Source organism: Hydra vulgaris, chromosome 04, assembly GCF_038396675.1.
Source record: "Hydra vulgaris chromosome 04, alternate assembly HydraT2T_AEP".
In the NCBI taxonomy this organism is placed as follows: Eukaryota; Metazoa; Cnidaria; class Hydrozoa; order Anthoathecata; family Hydridae; genus Hydra; species Hydra vulgaris.
Genome location: NC_088923.1, coordinates 26,717,501 through 26,736,271, shown reverse-complemented (window position 1 = coordinate 26,736,271; position 18,771 = coordinate 26,717,501). Strand labels below are relative to the sequence as shown.

The following is an 18,771-nucleotide window of genomic DNA, read 5'->3' as shown; positions in this document are numbered from 1 at the left end:
AAAGTGTTCTCCAGAAAACCTTACACAAGTGTTCTCTCAACTCACTTCAAAACTATTTAATAATTACTTAATTAAATTTAGAAAATAACAGTTTAGAGGTTCATAATTTTAAAATCTCTAGAGATCACCTTTAACTGTTATCCAATTATCTTACTTTCATTAGCAAGATCTTTGAGCCTTTGATTTAAAAATTTCTAATATCTCATTATAAGTGCAACAACTCTCTAATACATATTACTATTACTATTACTAAATACTTACTATTTGGAAGCACTATTACTACTATTACTAAATACTTACTATGAGGAAGCAATTATTTGCATAGACTTTTGTTCACAAAAAAATGCTTAAAAAAAATGCCTCATAGCTTTGTAAAATTAAGTTAGGAAACTATTACTACTATTACTAAATACTTACTATGAGGAAGCAATACTTACTATTTGGAAGCACTATGAGGAAGCAATAATAGCTATTTGAATTGAATTTTGTTTATACTTGACTTTGTTTGTATTTGTATACATATATGCTTTGATACATATATAGTTTATTTTTTTAGTTTATCAGGTTTATAGGTATTTATTTATTTATATAGATATTTATTCAGCTTTTTGTTGCATTGTTGTTATTTTGGAAATGACATGAAAAAATAAATAAGATTATTATTTGTTAACATGTTTATATACATGAATCTGCGTATACTTCAGTAATTTTATACTTCTCTGTATTTATATTTTCTCTAAGACAAATTAATTAGGAATAGAAAAAAATATTTTGTTGGAAGTAGTAAAAAAATAAAAAAATGTAAAAAAACATATGGATAATATATTATAAATTTTAAATTAAAATATAATAATTTTGAAATGATCTTGAAAACTTTTATAAAATTGGTTTAATTTATATTTATAAATAAAAATTAACCAATTAATTTATTATTGTTAAACTAATGAGTTGAATTGTAGAAGTAGGTAAAAAATAATACGAACGCAATCTTATTGTAAGCCTAAAAGTTAGCATAATATATGCCGTAATCTACATTCTATTTGTTGCCATGTTTTACTTTAGCTTTTTCATCACTTCCATAAGCAACAAGCAAATTTACAAGATTTATATTTAGAGAGTTATGTAGATCATAATTCCAATACAAATTTTTAAAAATATATTAGAAATTATGATGCGGATCTTTCTTTTGCTTCATTTACAGCTAATGTGGTTCAACCTAGGAATCATGGGTGTACCTTTTTTAGAATGTGATCAAGTTTTTCATTGTTTAGGTAATCTTAGGTCAGATCAAGATGTTCCCTCAATATATTGTCAACTGTATATATATGAACCACTTGCAGCAGTAAATTTTAGAATGCAACAATGTGGCAATATTCTTTGCTCACGTGATTAAACATTTCATTTGCAAACTGTAGTTGTTAAGTGAACCCATTTGCTTTTGCATTTAAAAACATGGCTAAAGTAGATAAAGAAACTCATTGAACAGCTATAGAAGATTGATTAGCCTCAGTTGTAAAAATGTCTTTACTTGAAGGGCAGAATAAACATTGTTATAACTTCACATAATGAAGTTGTATTCGTAGGTGAAGATGGTACTCCACCTGTTTCCAGGGAAGCTGTTATAAAAAGCATATATAAAAGGTCATCCTTTAAAAATTATATTGAATATGTCAACCATCTTAGATTCTATGGTTTATCCACTTTTTTTTCCAAGAGGTGATGGTGGTTTGTATAATCAATCGGTGCACAACCCTGAACATGCAACACTGATTAGAAATCATGTTACACTATCTCAGTTTTACAATTATAGACATTCAGTAAGACAAAACTTCTGTGCTTTTGATGCATGTGTCAAAATTGAAGGCAGCATCTTGCTTTCATCAGAAATACCAAAACACACTAAGAAGCGAGCAGTATGATGCCTTACATGAACATGTAAACAATCTTGGAAGAGATCATGTTACACCAGGGTGTGTTGAATAGAAATCTTATGGAGTTTAAGGAGGTAAATAAGTAAAAAAAAAATTAAACATCCTATGTTATTGTTAAAATTACTAATTTAACATAACACATAGAACACTTTCAAATATAATAAAATAACACATAACTTTAAATACTATAAATGTATGCTAATCATGTGTATATATAAAATGTATACTAATATATAAATATAAAATATAATAATAAAAAGATAATATTTATTAAAAAATCTCACTTCATCAAAAATAAAAAATATATCTCACTTCATCAAAATCAGAAATAATTTCATTAAGAACCCTCATGCATTCAATGCCTCCTTGATTAAAACTTTCTTCAGTGTAAAAGTTTGAGAAATTTGGTATGGATGCAAAAATGACACCTACATTGCTATAAGATCGACTATACAATTCCTAAAACAAAATTTAAAGTAATAAAAACAAAATGTTTTACATTTAAAACCTTTCATACAAAAATATAATTTTTATATCTATAAACTATATAGTTTTACTGTTTCATCAGCATTGCTGGTCTTTAAGAAATGTTGAATAACATGAGATGGCAAAATGTTTTGCATAAGTATTTGATTCCTAGATCTTATGTTTTCCACTTGCTCTTGCTTGTCATATGCCTAGAAATTTTCAATTAAAATAAAATGTTAAAATCTAATTTAAATATTAAAATTTGAATATTAAAAAAAAATTATTAAAACTAAAAACTGTTTTAAAAAAACTTACTTCTTTTTTCCATAACATTAAAACTCTTAAAGATAATTCGGACTAGTATAAAAAGTTTTTTCATATATAAGTATCATAAAATATTAAATGTATTAATGATGTCAAACTTCCTCTTAATAAAGTTAAATAATTATATAAAAAGATATGAAAATAAATTTTAATAATTACCTGTCGAAGATCAAATAGGATAACAAACAAGTATAAGATTAAATGGCATACCAAAGACCATTTAACACTGATCACAGAATGCCTATCAAAAATGAAAACAATACAGTTATAAAATTAACTATTTTTTATGAACAAAGGGTATAAAACTAATTTATAGCACCACAAGTAATGTTATAGCAAACAATAATGCAAATTAATTCAACTCTTGATATTTTATAAAAAATTAAGTTATATGATAAAAATCAAAAAACTTTCTTAACAATTTAAAAGTTGAAACAATTTAAAAGTTTTTTACCATTAAGTAAACCAGAATATTAAAACCACAACATCTATACTTAAACAGAAACATTTTCATCACATTTACCACATTTATATCACACATCACATTGTTAACATACCACATCCTTATCACACCACACTCTTATCACTTCACATTCTAATCCTGGAAAACTAATATGTAAACTTGACAAAGAAACAGCAAGGAATAAAAATATATAAATCTGCACTCAGTGTATACAACTGTTTATATAACATTAATATTTTTCATGTTTAATACTTGAAAATGTTTTTATTTAATTATATATTATTATTTATTTATAACAAATATATATATAAATATATATATATATATATATATATATATATATATATATATATATATATATATATATATATATATATATATATATATATATATATATATATATATATATATATATATATATATATATATACACACATATATATATATATACACATTTCCAACCCATTTATAGTCTAGCCAAAAAAATAAGTAAAACTAATTGTAAGTTATATTTAGTATTTATAAACTACATATCATTGAAGTGGATCAATAAAAGTAAGTATTTTCAGCAAGTTAGTTTTAACGCTTCACAGGTCATTCTTTCCAATAAATTTCACATTTGCATATTCCCATTTTTTTGAATTTTAAAGGAGATCTTCCATCAATTTAACGCCTCATTCAGCCATGATGTTTGTTCTTGGAATATGAACTACACTATCTTCTTTGCTCCAGTGTTTCATAAAGCACTTTAAAGCAGCTGTACACTTAATTTCATTCAATGCATCAAGCATGTAGTCATTGATTTATCATCAAATAATTGTTTGCTGAACCAAAGTTTTTTCCATTGATTTGCAATAAAAGTTGCTGCACTTGGTATAAGAAAATAGGCAAGAACAACATATGATGCTCTAGAGTTCCATCTAGCACAGTCCAATGGAAAAAGCTTGTGCCACTTAATTTTTGATAATTTTTTATGATTCTTGAAGTAACTAAAAGCTTCACATAACTCATAAAGGAATTTGAAGTCATCTCGCCATCCCAAGTTTATGTAATGATTAGGCTCAGCTTCATATGTATAATTTTTTTGAAGATTTATTAAGTTGTTTTATATTAACACAAGCTCTTTTTATTGTCAAAGCTTGTTTTATTGTTGTTTTATTGCATTACAAACTTTACTTATTTCGACAGCAATTAACTTTATTCTTTCTTTTCTGCTTTTTTCAATTGATGCCAGGGAGTTGTAACGTCCAATAATAAAATTTTTTTTTAGCATTCTATTAAATGAATCGTAAGGGTAGACCAACTCTTGATGTTATACGTTTTTCAAACGAAACTAAATTTTTTTCCATACTCTTGAATATTTGTCAACAACAGTTTTGCTATATTTATTTGACATATTAGAAAATGTCAAATAAATATAGCAAAACCTTTGTTGACAATATCAATATGTTAGTCATGTTCTATGTTTTAATACCTATATATTAGTCATGTTCTATGTTTTAAGATTATTTTAATAAAAATACTTTTCTTTAAAAATTTACTGTATAAATATAAAATTAATTAAAAAAGACATTAAAATGGGTAAAGACAAAAGAAATGAGTAAAACATAAAACGCATTAGTATTAACTATTTTCTGTATTTTCTATGTAATATTTCAGTTCAGACCAACATATTACACAAGCACATAAAATAGTTTTTACTTAGGTGTGTTTCATGCTTTATAGCGAATTTAAAAATCAAATACTTCCATAATAGTCATAAAAACAACATGGGTGGGGGACATTTTTAAACTATATTCAATATTACTCTGAAATTTTAATATTAACTATCAATTTCTCAGGTTTTAAAACTATGGCCAATTAAAACTGTGACAAAAGTTAAAAAAATCATAACTCTAATATATATATATATATATATATATATGTATATATATATATATATATATATATATATATATATATATATATATATATATATATATATATATATATATATACACACAAACACAATATGCAAAAAAAAATAATCGTACACTTTAAAAAACAACAACTTAATTTTAAAGATCGCATGAAAAAAATGAGTTGTTTGTTAAAATATTAAAATTTGTTTTAGATATCTTATCAAGTATTGTTTTAAGAATTTATTTGTCTATATATATATATATATATATATATATATATATATATATATATATATATATATATATATATATATATATATATATATATATATATATATATATATATACACACAAACACAATATGCAAAAAAAAATAATCGTACACTTTAAAAAACAACAACTTAATTTTAAAGATTGCATGAAAAAAATGAGTTGTTTGTTAAAATATTAAAATTTGTTTTAGATATCTTATCAAGTATTGTTTTAAGAATTTATTTGTCTATATATATATATATATATATATATATATATATATATATATATATATATATATATATATATATATATATATATATATATATATATATATATATATATATACACACAAACACAATATGCAAAAAAAAATAATCGTACACTTTAAAAAACAACAACTTAATTTTAAAGATTGCATGAAAAAAATGAGTTGTTTGTTAAAATATTAAAATTTGTTTTAGATATCTTATCAAGTATTGTTTTAAGAATTTATTTGTCTATATATATATATATATATATATATATATATATATATATATATATATATAAAATAATAGAATTTAGAAAGTAGAAATTTGTTTGTCTAAATAGAATTTAGAAAGTAGAAAAGCAATTAATTCTCAATATTGAGAATTAATCGCTTTTCAAACCTATTGAATTTTACACAATTGATCTAATGATGCATAAAATTGACTGCAAAAAAAATAATCATACAGTTCAAAAATAATGACAAATTGATCAAATTCTATGGAAATTAGTATTGAGTGGAGCCTCCTTTGGCCTTGATGGCCTCAACTAGACAATTTGGTATTGAGTTGACCAAAACTTGGGTCTCCTCTGTTGTTATATTATCCCATGCGCTCATTATAGCTTCTTTCAGGTTGTCATTGTTTCTAAATGCTTGGTTGCCAATCTTTAAACCACAAATTTTCTATTGGATTCAAGTCTGGGCTTTGAGATGACCATTCCATAACATTGATGTTATTTGTGAAAAGTATACCTTCATTTTCTTAGCAGTATGTTTTGGATCATTATCCTGCTGGAGTATGAAATTGTTTCACATTCTCAATTTTTTAGTAGCTGGTTGCAAGTTGGTATTTTGCTTCACATTACTGATTATATTTCAATCAATTGCACTGTTGGCCTTGCATTTTCTACCAGCCACACTAGCAATGATTCCAATCATATTATGCTTCTTAACAATTGAGGACACAGTCATAAAAGGAATTCCTGTTTCTTTTTCAATCTGACGATAGGATTTTCCTTGATTTCAAATCAACTACAAGGCTTTGTTGTTGATTTGAAAAATCAAGGAAAAACCGAATTTGATGTATATGATGGTACACTATATTCTATTTTATTTCTAGGACAAAAGTTTATTCAAAAATTACTATTTTCAATTTTACTTACTAGTTTGATTGACCAATTTGCTCGATTTTTACGCTAAATAAAGACTTATTTTGTTACTGTACGACTATATTTTTTGCAGTCAACTTTATGCATCATTAGATCAATAGTGTAAAATTTAGTAGGTTTGAAAAGCAATTAATTCACCAATACACAAATAAATTTTTAAAATAATACTTGACATAAGATATCTAAAAAAAAAAAAGTTTAATATTTTAACGGAAAACTAATTTTTTTGATGCAACCTCTAAAATTATGATTTTTTTTTTAAGTGTACGATTTTTTTTTTGCATACTGTGTGTGTGTGTGTATATATATATATATATATATATATATATATATATATATATATATATATATATATATATTTAAATATATATATATATATATATATATATATATATATATATATATATATATATATATATATATACACACACATATATATATATACATATATATACATATATACATACATATATATATATATACATATATATACATATACATATAAATATATATATATATATATATATATATATATATATATATATATATATATATATATATATATATATATATATATATACATATATATACACACACACACACATAATGCAGGGTATATAATGGTATGCAAAAGACATATATCTCTAAGTTTAGGCATAAAAAACTAAACTTTGTGACAGTTAGGTCCATTATAACCTCCCTATTATATTCATATCTTGTGACAATTTTACTTAACAAGTAATAATTAGTAAACTCTTTAGTCATTAGGACATCTGTAACCAGTGTTACATCTGTGACCTGGGTTACATCTGTAACCTGGGTTACATCTGTAACCTGGGTTACATCTGTAACCTGGGTTACATCTGTAACCTGGGTTACATCTGTAACCTGGGTTACATCTGTAACCTGGGTTACATCTGTAACCTGGGTTACATCTGTAACCTGGGTTACATCTGTAACCTGGGTTACATCTGTAACCTGGGTTACATCTGTAACCTGGGTTACATCTGTAACCTGGGTTACATCTGTAACCTGGGTTACATCTGTAACCTGGGTTACATCTGTAACCTGGGTTACATCTGTAACCTGGGTTACATCTGTAACCTGGGTTACATCTGTAACCTGGGTTACATCTGTAACCTGGGTTACATCTGTAACCTGGGTTACATCTGTAACCTGGGTTACATCTGTGACCTGGGTTACATCTGTAACCTGGGTTACATCTGTGACCTGGGTTACATCTGTGACCTGGGTTACATCTGTGACCTGGGTTACATCTGTAACCTGGGTTACATCTGTAATCTGGGTTACATCTGTAATCTGGGTTACATCTGTAACCTGGATTACATCTGTAACATGAGTTACATTTTTAACCTGGGTTACAATTATAACCTGGGTTAATTCTGGGTGACATAAAAATTAGCAAGTTATTATTGCTTTATACTTTGATGATTGCAAAGTGACTTTGGCCCTTCGCAATTATATGTTAATTAACTTTCTGAGAGTTTCTAGATTTTCTTAAAGCATCAACCAACAACATATTTGTAAATCTGCTTGTTTTTGCACTGCTAACCACCTTCAATATATATTAGGTACCAATTATTAAGACTTGTTCTTAAAATGTTCTTTACAATAACAGTAGACAAACTTTCTGCTCCTAATAACAAAAAAATATCCCAAAACATTGCTTAAATTTAACTTATATTTAAATTTAATTCTAATAAAAAAACTTACTGACAGGCACAACACTGTTAATTAAATTAAGATCTGCTGCCATATTAACTTCAGTTAATTTAAATATTTTAAAATATATTATAACTATGCTGAAATTTAATAGCATGGTTGTGATAATCTTAAGTAAAAAGGCTTTGTCATTCATAATCTTTGATGACTCAAAATCTTCTTTATCTTGGTCATGGATACAACCTATTAGAATTTGGAAGATCTGTTACTTTTTAATGTCGAATGCTGTACTAGTAGAAAGTGGTGTTTGTTTCAAATACAAATAAACCAGCATTAAAAAAAGACCAAGTTTACAGAAAATTTTTTATTTAAACTTACTTCATTATATTCAAAATGAAATTTAATTGTTGCAAGATTTAGTGTTTTACTTTTTTTTAGTTAAATCTTTAAACCTTTGATTTGTACAAGATCTAGAGTTATTTTTAAGTCACTTTTGAGCAAGTCTTAAGTCAAGTCTCAAATCACTAAGGTCAAGTCCCGAGTCAAGTCTGAAGTCATTCAGTGAAATGTCAAGTCCAGTCATATTATGATCAAAGATTCCTGTCAGTGCAGTGGCTAGGAGTTCGGAAGCCACTTCCAAAAAATGTCATAAGGACCATGAAGTTCTTAAAAATGCCTCCCACGTTGGGGAGCATGGGGGAGCCTAGCCATGGCTCTGGGAGCTACCTTCAAGCAGTCAAGTTGCAATTATAAAATACAGCATGGGCATAATAATAATTATAAGTTTATACTTTATTATAATAAAGTAATACTTTTAAGCTGTAAAATTTTAAAAGTAAAATAAATCTTCTGTAATATACAGTGGAGAAAATAGAATTAGCCTCACCTTTATTTTTTGTTCTAATTTAACAAAAATTGCAGGTAAACAATTATGAAATCTACTTTATTTCTTGTTACTTCTACTACAACTAAAAAGTTTATAAATTGGTATGCTTAATTAATTCCAAATGGAAAAAAAAATTAAAAATATTCAATTTGTGGAGAAAATAGAATTAGCCTCATTAGCGTTATATACAAAAAATAAAGAAAATATTTTGTTTTTTTGCTCATTTAGTATTTAGTATAGCTTCCTGAATTTTTAATGACTTCAAATATGCGGTTTGACATACTAGTCACAAGATTTTGGATAGTTTCTATAGATATTTCATTCCAAGCTTCTCTGATACGAGTTTTCAGCTCCAAAGTGCATTCAAATTGCTTACCATTTTCATAAACCTTTCTAGAAAGTATTCCCCATAGATTTTCAATTGGGTTAAGGTCTGGACTACGTGCGGGCCATTCCATTACGTGAATATTTTTTTCTCTAAACCAAGCTTTTGTAAGCTTATAATTATGGATAGTAGCATTATCTTGTTGGAAAGTGAAAGTTTCACCCATCAATTCCTCACCATGTTCAAGTAAACTTATTTCTAATAAGTCAATGTAGTCCTGTGAATTCATTTTTGTTGAAATCCATGCCAGTGGAAGTTTTCCAGCAAAGGAAAAAGCCCCCCAAACCATAACATTTCCACCCCCAAAGTTACGACTCATCCGAGTTTCTTTCTCTTTTCGAAGATCGTGCCAGTAATATTGATAGCCATCAGGACCATCTAGATTGAACTTTTTTTCATCACTGAAGAGAACTTGATGCCACTCTTCTTGCCAAGACATGTGTTCTTTCGCAAATTGTAATCTAACTTTTTTATGACGAGCAGTAAGTTTTGGTTTTGGTTTACGCTTTTTCCAAACTGTGTTTGGATCTTCATGTAAGATTTGTCTCACACGTTGAACAGATACAGGTAATTGTAAATCAGCACGAATTTGAGATGCAGTCATGTGCTGAGCAGCAGCACGACGTACAATAACTCGTTTAGTACGATTATCAATTTTACGTTTGCCACCACTTCCCTTATAGGCTCCATAATTAACGCCAATCTTGAAGTAATTGTTAACCACTTTTGGAGATCTTTTAATTTTCTTTGCAATTTCCCGATTAGATAAGCCTGTATCTTTGTATGCTTTGATTACTGCTAATTCTTCATTCGTTAAACGCTTACCACGTCCCATTTCAAATAAAGGTATCAAAAACCAAATGTTAAAAACTTTATGAGCACTGATTTCACAGTCTTTGTTTAACTTACAAATAATAATAAAAAACTAACTCACAAATGCGTATCACCAGATCAAAATATACAAGTAAACTGAAAATAATTATTGATGAGGCTAATTCTATTTGTTACCGCAAATATCAAGTATTATACATTTTATGGTTTTATCAAATGTTCCGCAATTTAATTATGCTATATTATAATCTAAAAAGTTGTTGTTTGTAACAGTAATTATATGTGTGTGGATACAAAAGTTGTACCGCACAAACTTGTTTACAGATTTACAAAATATTGGATCAGCACATGGTGAGGCTAATTCTATTTTCTCCGCTGTAGTAGTTAAGGAGTCATCATATACAATACAGTGCAATTACACTTCTTAAGCTGTTAAGCATATTTAATTAAACCTGTCATTCTTTCATTAATTTTTAACAAAAATTACTAATACTGATTTTCATAAAAATTATTATAGTAATTTATCTCTGCTACATTTTAAAAATACTAACTGACAGTATCAGAATTTAAACTTGCTTGCTTAGGGCTCATAATCAGGCCACCCTAACTGAATATCCTTTCAACAAGAGCACGGCTTGCAGGTACCACAAAAGCATACATGGCAGCACTTTTGAGAATTGGTAACTTTTGCCCATGCATTTTCCAAAATTGAAGACAGTCTATGTCAAGGGTGTCGAAATTAGATGCAAACACTAAATTGATCAGTTCCTCATAGCAATAAAACTGAGTATCAAAACTTTTAACAGGTAATTGTAATGTAGTTCAAGTCTGACTGACAGGTGTAGTTCTACAATGCAAGTACAAAGATGAATTTACCCTTGACTTCATAGGGGAAGGTTTTCTGGTAAGACTTTTCCATCCATGGCAACTTAGGTATGGTTAAACTGCTTGTTGCAGAACTGACAAACTTTGGAAAGAATATTTGTCTTTAAGTTGTCTGCATGGCCTGGACTGACATGACAAAATCATCTATTGATGGGATAAGGTCAACATTTATAAAATTTTTTTCTTCTTTAAATTTACCTCCCCAAGGCCGAGAAGGCCACTACAGACAAGGAGGCTATTTAATTGTAGTTACAACCCTCTCTCAACACAATAACTCCAAAACACAAACCTTGATGAACAGATCTTTTTTAAAGACTATTTTGCAGTGCCTGTTTAATACCGGACAGATAAGTTGCATTAAATTGTTCTAAGTAACTATACAGCCCAACAATAGAAGGAACTACTGATTAAACTGTAACATTTTTTTAACCTTGAGTCATACCAGCAGCTTTGAGAAATAGTTGCAATAAATCAACAACTTCTCTAAGTTGCACATATTCTCTTTCATTTAGTATTAGATTGTGGTAACTTAATTCATCAAGTAGGTTTTTCAAATGCTTTTTATATGACGGAATATGGAACTGCAAATTGTTGCGATTACTCGAGGAATACCCTGCTTGGAGCCAAACATTTTATGAAAAGCCTCTTAATATGTTGTACTAGTATGAAGCAAAGTGCATATTTTGGATGCTTTAGCTTGAGCAAAGTAAATTTTTGTCTCTTTGAGACCATCAATAACAGCTAATTGTAGGGTGTGAGCAAAACAACTTAGTCTGGTAACCTCTTGTCTTGGGGTTAAGCTGATTGATATTTTGAATAATTACATCCAATGCCGTGATGTCTTCACACAGGTCTTGAATTTCTACGTCATCATGAAGTTCCTCTGCAAGTGTATCACCACCACCTTGAGTTATTCTGGAAAATATGTAGTGAATGATTTGCGCATGTTTGAGGCATTGTCTGTCACAATATACACAACTTTGTCAAGTCTTGTGTTCTGCTAAGTTATCCCCAGTATGAGCACCTAAAAACCTATTGCATGCCAACAGCTGTGTGTGACAGTATTAGATATGCATGTAACGTGCATATCTAATACTGTCACACACGACTATTGGCATGCAATAGGTTTTTAGGTGCTCATACTGGGGATAACTTAGCAGAACACAAGACTTGACAAAGTTGTGTATAATGTGACAGACAGACTAATGGTTAAGCACTGAGGATCAAGAACACTATTGTATTGCCTAAAATATTCCCTTTCTACAATAGACATGGGTAGTGATGCACAAACTACAAGATGCTTCACAACGGCTGCCAAAATTCTTTGTTGCTTGGACGGGTGCAGCTATATGTTGTAGTAGAACTCTCTCCCAAAGCAACTACAAATAATAAATACAATGTCATTCTCATTTTTTATTGTATAAAGTATTAACCTATGATTTTTAATGCTAAGCTTCATAAGCTAAGCTCAAAGCTTTATTTAAAAGTACCTAAAAACCTATTGCATGCCAACAGTCGTGTGTGACAGTATTAGATATGCATGTAACGTGCTTTACACCAAGGTAACCCCTCAATTTTCTATCTGACTAAATATCAAGTGTTAGGGAAATGCTTGCAGCATGAAATAAATTTCAGTTAAGTTTTTCTTTGCATCTGTGTACATTTTCTCTAAATAGATTTTTTACGGCAGAACAGCTAATGGTTGAGCACTGAGGATCAAGAACACTATTGTATTGCCTAAAATATTCCCTTTCTACAATAGACATGGGTAGTGATGCACAAACTACAAGATGCTTCACAACGGCTGCCAAAATTCTTTTTTGCTTGGGGTGGGTGCAGCTATATGTTGTAGTAGAACTCTCGCCCAAAGCAACTACAAATAATAAATGCAATGTCATTCTCATTTTTTATTGTATAAAGTAATAACCCATGATCTTTAATGCTAAGCTTCATAAGCTAAGCTCAAAGCTTTATTTAAAAGCTTAGGGTTAGGAGGTCAGATGTAGTAAAACACTGGGATGTATTGTTGTACAAGCTAATAAGAACTATAAGAACTGTTATAGGATGTCATACTAGACTACTAGTATACTAGAGGTAAAGAATTACCGTGTAGAGCAAGCGGACCTGCTGGTATATTTATATATTTTATATATCTAATAAAAAAAAAAATTAGTATAAGTAAATAACCTAACCTACTCGAAAGTCTGAAATCTTAGATTGGTCAGGTGTAGCAGTGGCAGGTCTTGTCTGAATAAACTTTTGATATAATGGATATTTTCCTGGATGTGTTTTTAAATAGCAAATGAAGTTGCTTGTAGTTGCAATTCCATAGGTAATAGACAAAATTTCCATCAAGCTGATCTAGTTTTTTCTTTTTTTTTCTTTAACTCTGTATAACCAAAATAAATACATAGATGTCTGAATTTTTATCTTTTGACAATATTGCAAGCAGAGCAATTTATCAAGGTCTACATAACTATTTTGTTTAGTTTAATTTTTATTTGTAAATTTTGATAGGTTCAATTTTCTATGGCTTCTTGTATCTCATTTAAGCCTGCAAAGCAGACACTGACACAATAATTTATCTACAACACCTTCTCTTTTTAGTTTTTGTAACATTTTTTGAAAGGATCTTCCACTGATTTGATAATATTCAAATCTTTCATCAGATTAAAATAACTAACTGTTAAGTGATTTTATTTAAAACTTAAAAAAATAAACTAAAATTTTTTTAACTTCCTTTTTTTAAAAAAAACTTTTAATCCAAATGCCACAAATGAGGAGGACAAGAGTTCATTTTTACATTAAACCCACAAACTGTATTTTTTTGTTTTTGGATTATAATTTTAATTTAAAAATTATTCATTTAAAAACTAAACATTAAAATTAGTGAATATAATTGTTATAATTATCACTCTGTTTTTTGGTCAGTGCAAATTTAAAAGGATTTCATTGAATGAAGTTAATATTATATTTTACTATTATTTTTAGTATTTAATTTATTAACCTAATATAAAATAACTAAAAACTAACTTTACCTAAAAAATCATATAAAGTTGAATTATTTAAATGACAAAACGAGATTAAAAAAAATTAAACGAGATACCGATTTTTTGTATTTAAATCAAGATATTTTCCTACTAAGGTCAAATTCAATACCACATATGCAATACATGTGATCAATACCAAAGCAACTTTAACCATAAAAGAAAGTTGAATAAGAGTTGGAACAGTGAAAACAACCAAAACACCAGTAAATGTGAAGTACTGAAAGATTAATTTTTTTCAACTCTGAATTTTAGATTTCATATCTTAATATTAATAACATATAAAAAGCAATATCAGGGTTCATGGCAGTTTTAGAAATCCATTTTCCCTGAGTTTTCCCTGAATATTCCCTGATTTTTACCTGATTTCAAGTACTTTTTCCCTGAGTTTGGGTAGTAAAAATTATATAATTTTCCTTGTTAATGTTAAAGGATATAATACTTTCGCAACTGAATCCATGTTCTCCTAATATTTTTTTCAGAATTTTTTAAGGAGTTAAATACTTCTTCTTAATTAATTGATAGCAATCTGTTAAAGGAAGGTTTTTATGTAATAAAAAGTAGTTTAATAAGGAAAAAAAATATAAAAAATCTATTTTTAAAAATAACAATTTTTATCTATCATATAATCTTATATAAAACTAAAAAATATTCCCTGAGTTTTCCCTGATTTTAAAGATTTTCTAAAAAAAGTTCCCTGAATTTTCCAGGTACTCCCTGATTTTTTAGAATTTAAAAACTTTTCCCTGGTTTTCCAGGTTTTCCCTGAGTGCCATGAACCCTGAAAATATTTACCACAGGATAACAAAAATGTTTACCACAGGATATTTAAATGATTGGGGATCTAACTTGAGCAACATCTGTAAAACGAATTAAAAATAAAATAAATTAATACAACAAAAATATAATTTAATAACTTTAAAAATAATTCTCATAAATATTTATTTCAAATAAAACAAATGAAAAATAACTATAAACATAAAAAACAAATATTTAAGAACTTTTTATTGTATTTAATAAATATGAATGTTTCTGTTCCTTTACAACAAACATGTTTCTGTCTTTAACATCAAAGTTTTACTCAACATATAAGTTTTACTCAACATATAAAAATACCTTTATAAGATTTAAAGTTAAATTCTTCTTTCATTTTTCATACATTATAACAAAAATACACAAATTACAAATTAAAAATACTACAAACACCATGTAGACTGTAGACTGTACTGTAGACATCACTACACAACTGAATATTCTACAGTCAACACTACAAAACGAAATATACTGATAACACTGCATGACTGGATATACTGAAGACACCATTATGAAACTGGATACATTAGAAAGACTTTAATTGAACATACTGCAGAGACTTACATTGAATATATTGTAGAGGCATGATTTTTCATATCATGATTTTAGAAAATTTTTTTTTAGGAAAAAAAAACTTTGTTCTTGCTTACATCATCAAAAACCTCTGATATTAGCACACAAATGATGCATAAAAATGAAATAGCGTCCACTATTCTTGCATATGGAATTGATAACTTTAATGACTTCAGCACAAGTGATAAGGATTTCTAAAATGAAAATATTTTTTTGAAAAAAAAATAAATATGAGAATTCAAGCTGTAATATAATATAAATAGAACTTTATTTCAAAATTTGAAAAAACCTTCTTCCTATGAGAATCAATCATAAAGAATGCCAAAACACATAAAAATAATAAATTCATTCCAAAAGTAATAAAATTTGCCAAGTACCTGAAAAACAATAATTAATATTTATAACTATTAAAAAAATATTGATAGATATATAAAAAAAATTTCTAAAGTACATCTATTTAATCTTGAGTCTCAATTTTAAATATAAAAACACATAAGTGTTGTAAGAAAACAAGATATCTCTCTCTTGTGGAAAAACTCGAGAATTAAAAAATGTCCACTAGTAATGAGTTATTTATATATCTTACATTGCCTTGGTTACATTGCACATTGCCTTGGTTTCAAAGTTACAAAAAAAAAACTGTTGAGGAGATTAAAAATATAATTTAAAGTTTTCAATTTTATTGCCTCATTAATGCAGTAGTGACTTGTGAATATTAAAGAGTTCAAATTAGGTAGCACACAGAAATAAATTTAACTTTTTGTGTCCACTCTTAAATGAGTAAATGAGAATTAAAAAATCATACAAAAATATTATAACAATTAGAGATAACCTGAACACTTTTTTTTGTCTATTCAAGTTATTTCTCATAAAAGTTTTTTAAAAATATTTTTATGCACTCCCTGCATTAGTTCTGTAAAACAGTTCAAAACAGTTCAATACTGCAAAACAGTTCAAAAATTTTATAGTAAATTTATTTTTGAAAAGACATGTGCATATCATTTTTATTTTAGTAAAATATATTTTTTTAAAACAAACTAACACACTTTTGCCCTATTTTTGTCTTGATTATGTCCTGTAACTTTTACATATAAAACAAATGTTAAGAATTTAAAACAGTTTAAACAATGGCTAAAATAAACTACAATAGTCAAATGATGTTCAATTAAATAAACAAAAAAGCAAAGAAAAAATAGAATATTTAAACATAAAGACAAAGAAAAATTTAATATATAATGCTAGACTAGGTGCAACTTATTTTTTCAAAACAACTAATTTTTTAATTTTTGCTAACTAACTGTAATAGCAACTAATATTTTAATTTTTGCTGTAAAAAAGCTTTTTACAGCAAAAATTAAAAAATTAATTTAACAATAATTCATTTTAATTATTTTTAACCGTAAAAAAGTATATCTTAGCTAAATGCAAACATATATATTAGCCATTCTAATTGGTAATCAGGGTCGACGACACAGACTACCAATTAGAATGGCATTCAAAGTGAAGGGGCACAATCATCAATTTATAAAAAAATCCTGTCTATGTATGGAAAATTCTGTCTAGAAAAGTCTATGTTTAGAAATTTCTTTAAAAAAAAAAAAAAAAAAAATTAATTCTTAATAAAAATAATCCTTTATAAAAAAAAGTGGGGGCCAAGGGAGCACTAGTGGCATCAGTCCTGGTAATATTTGTTTAGCACCGTGTTAAAAAATTCAATTAAAAATACTATTAGTATAAACAATTACAACTTTTGTAGTTTTTCTCTTAAACTGAATTTTAACAATATAAAATCATGATTAAGTGTAGAAATTTTTTTTTATCCATTTTTTGAAATTGTGTGAAGGGAGAACTTAATATTTGAAAGCATTATTAAAAAATACAACAAAAGTGTAAACCTTGATCACTTGAACTAATATTAGGTTTAAATCTTACTTGTTCATTAATTTGAAACTTCTCAGAGCTTAATTACTGAGTAAAGAGATCTGACCATAACTTAACAACCATATCAACTTATCATTCGCTCATTAATTGAAACTTGATAATAATGAACATTTCAAAAACAATCATGTCTACAAATAAAAAAAATTGTCTTGATACATACTAGACAGGAGGAGAGAGAGATTCTTAAAAATGCCATAAAATGTCACATGGGGGAGATAGAGTTTAAAAAAAAAGACGAAGAATTTCACATATTATTTAAATGGCCTTTAATACTCATTATAAATGTTCAAATAAGTTGATCTCAACAAAAAAAGGAATCTTTTTGAATTCTTTTTGAATTCACTGTATTTTTAATGTAACACTTAAATCAAACATTTGTTTGAGTCAATTGAAACAATTGTAGGAAAATGGGTTGAAAATTTCATGCGCATAATGGCGCATAATGTTTTCTCTTTCAAATCATTAAAGGTATATATAACATTGGTGGATTTGGGAAACTACTGACTAAAAAAATATTAAATTGAATGTTTACTAACTTCACTAATTGATTTTGATTCTTTTAAACTAAATTAAATATATATTTTAGATTTAGTATTACAATGTAAAGTTTGGTATTGAAAAAACTACACTTTTTATTTCATTTACAATATTTTGATAATATTTATATTTTGATATATTTATTTATATTTATACAATATTTTGATAATATTTAGTAAAACTAAAATTAATATAATGGAGAAGTATTAATAGTGTTTCTCATTTAACAGTTTGTTTGAAATTTTTTTGTTTGTTTGAGTCATTGAATTATTATAAAAATTATTAAACCATAGATAAAATTTTCATAACCTTTTTTAATAATAATTTTAAATATTTATAGCTCTAAAATTATATTTTTTATAACCTGATTTACAAAATCTCTTGAAAATATTTTCAAAATTTTCAAAAAACTTCATACTTCATACTTACAGT

The 18,771-nt window shown here is 27.0% G+C and overlaps 1 protein-coding gene across 2 annotated transcripts in view; it reads right to left on the bottom strand.

The window, feature by feature from the left end:
- The window catches only part of LOC101240048 (adenylate cyclase type 2), a 105,531-nt gene that overhangs the window by 5,379 nt on the left and 81,381 nt on the right, over window positions 1-18,771 (bottom strand). For both annotated transcript variants that reach the window (XM_065795921.1, XM_065795922.1), the window contains 9 exons: window positions 18,769-18,771; window positions 16,151-16,238; window positions 15,939-16,055; window positions 15,294-15,335; window positions 14,535-14,695; window positions 2,883-2,964; window positions 2,715-2,756; window positions 2,489-2,608; window positions 2,244-2,390 (listed from right to left, as the gene is read on the bottom strand). The exon at window positions 18,769-18,771 is cut by the window's right edge and continues 95 nt beyond it. In XM_065795921.1, coding sequence (XP_065651993.1) covers window positions 2,244-2,390; window positions 2,489-2,608; window positions 2,715-2,756; window positions 2,883-2,964; window positions 14,535-14,695; window positions 15,294-15,335; window positions 15,939-16,055; window positions 16,151-16,238; window positions 18,769-18,771 — 802 coding nt within the window. The remainder of the gene's footprint in view (window positions 1-2,243; window positions 2,391-2,488; window positions 2,609-2,714; window positions 2,757-2,882; window positions 2,965-14,534; window positions 14,696-15,293; window positions 15,336-15,938; window positions 16,056-16,150; window positions 16,239-18,768) is intronic.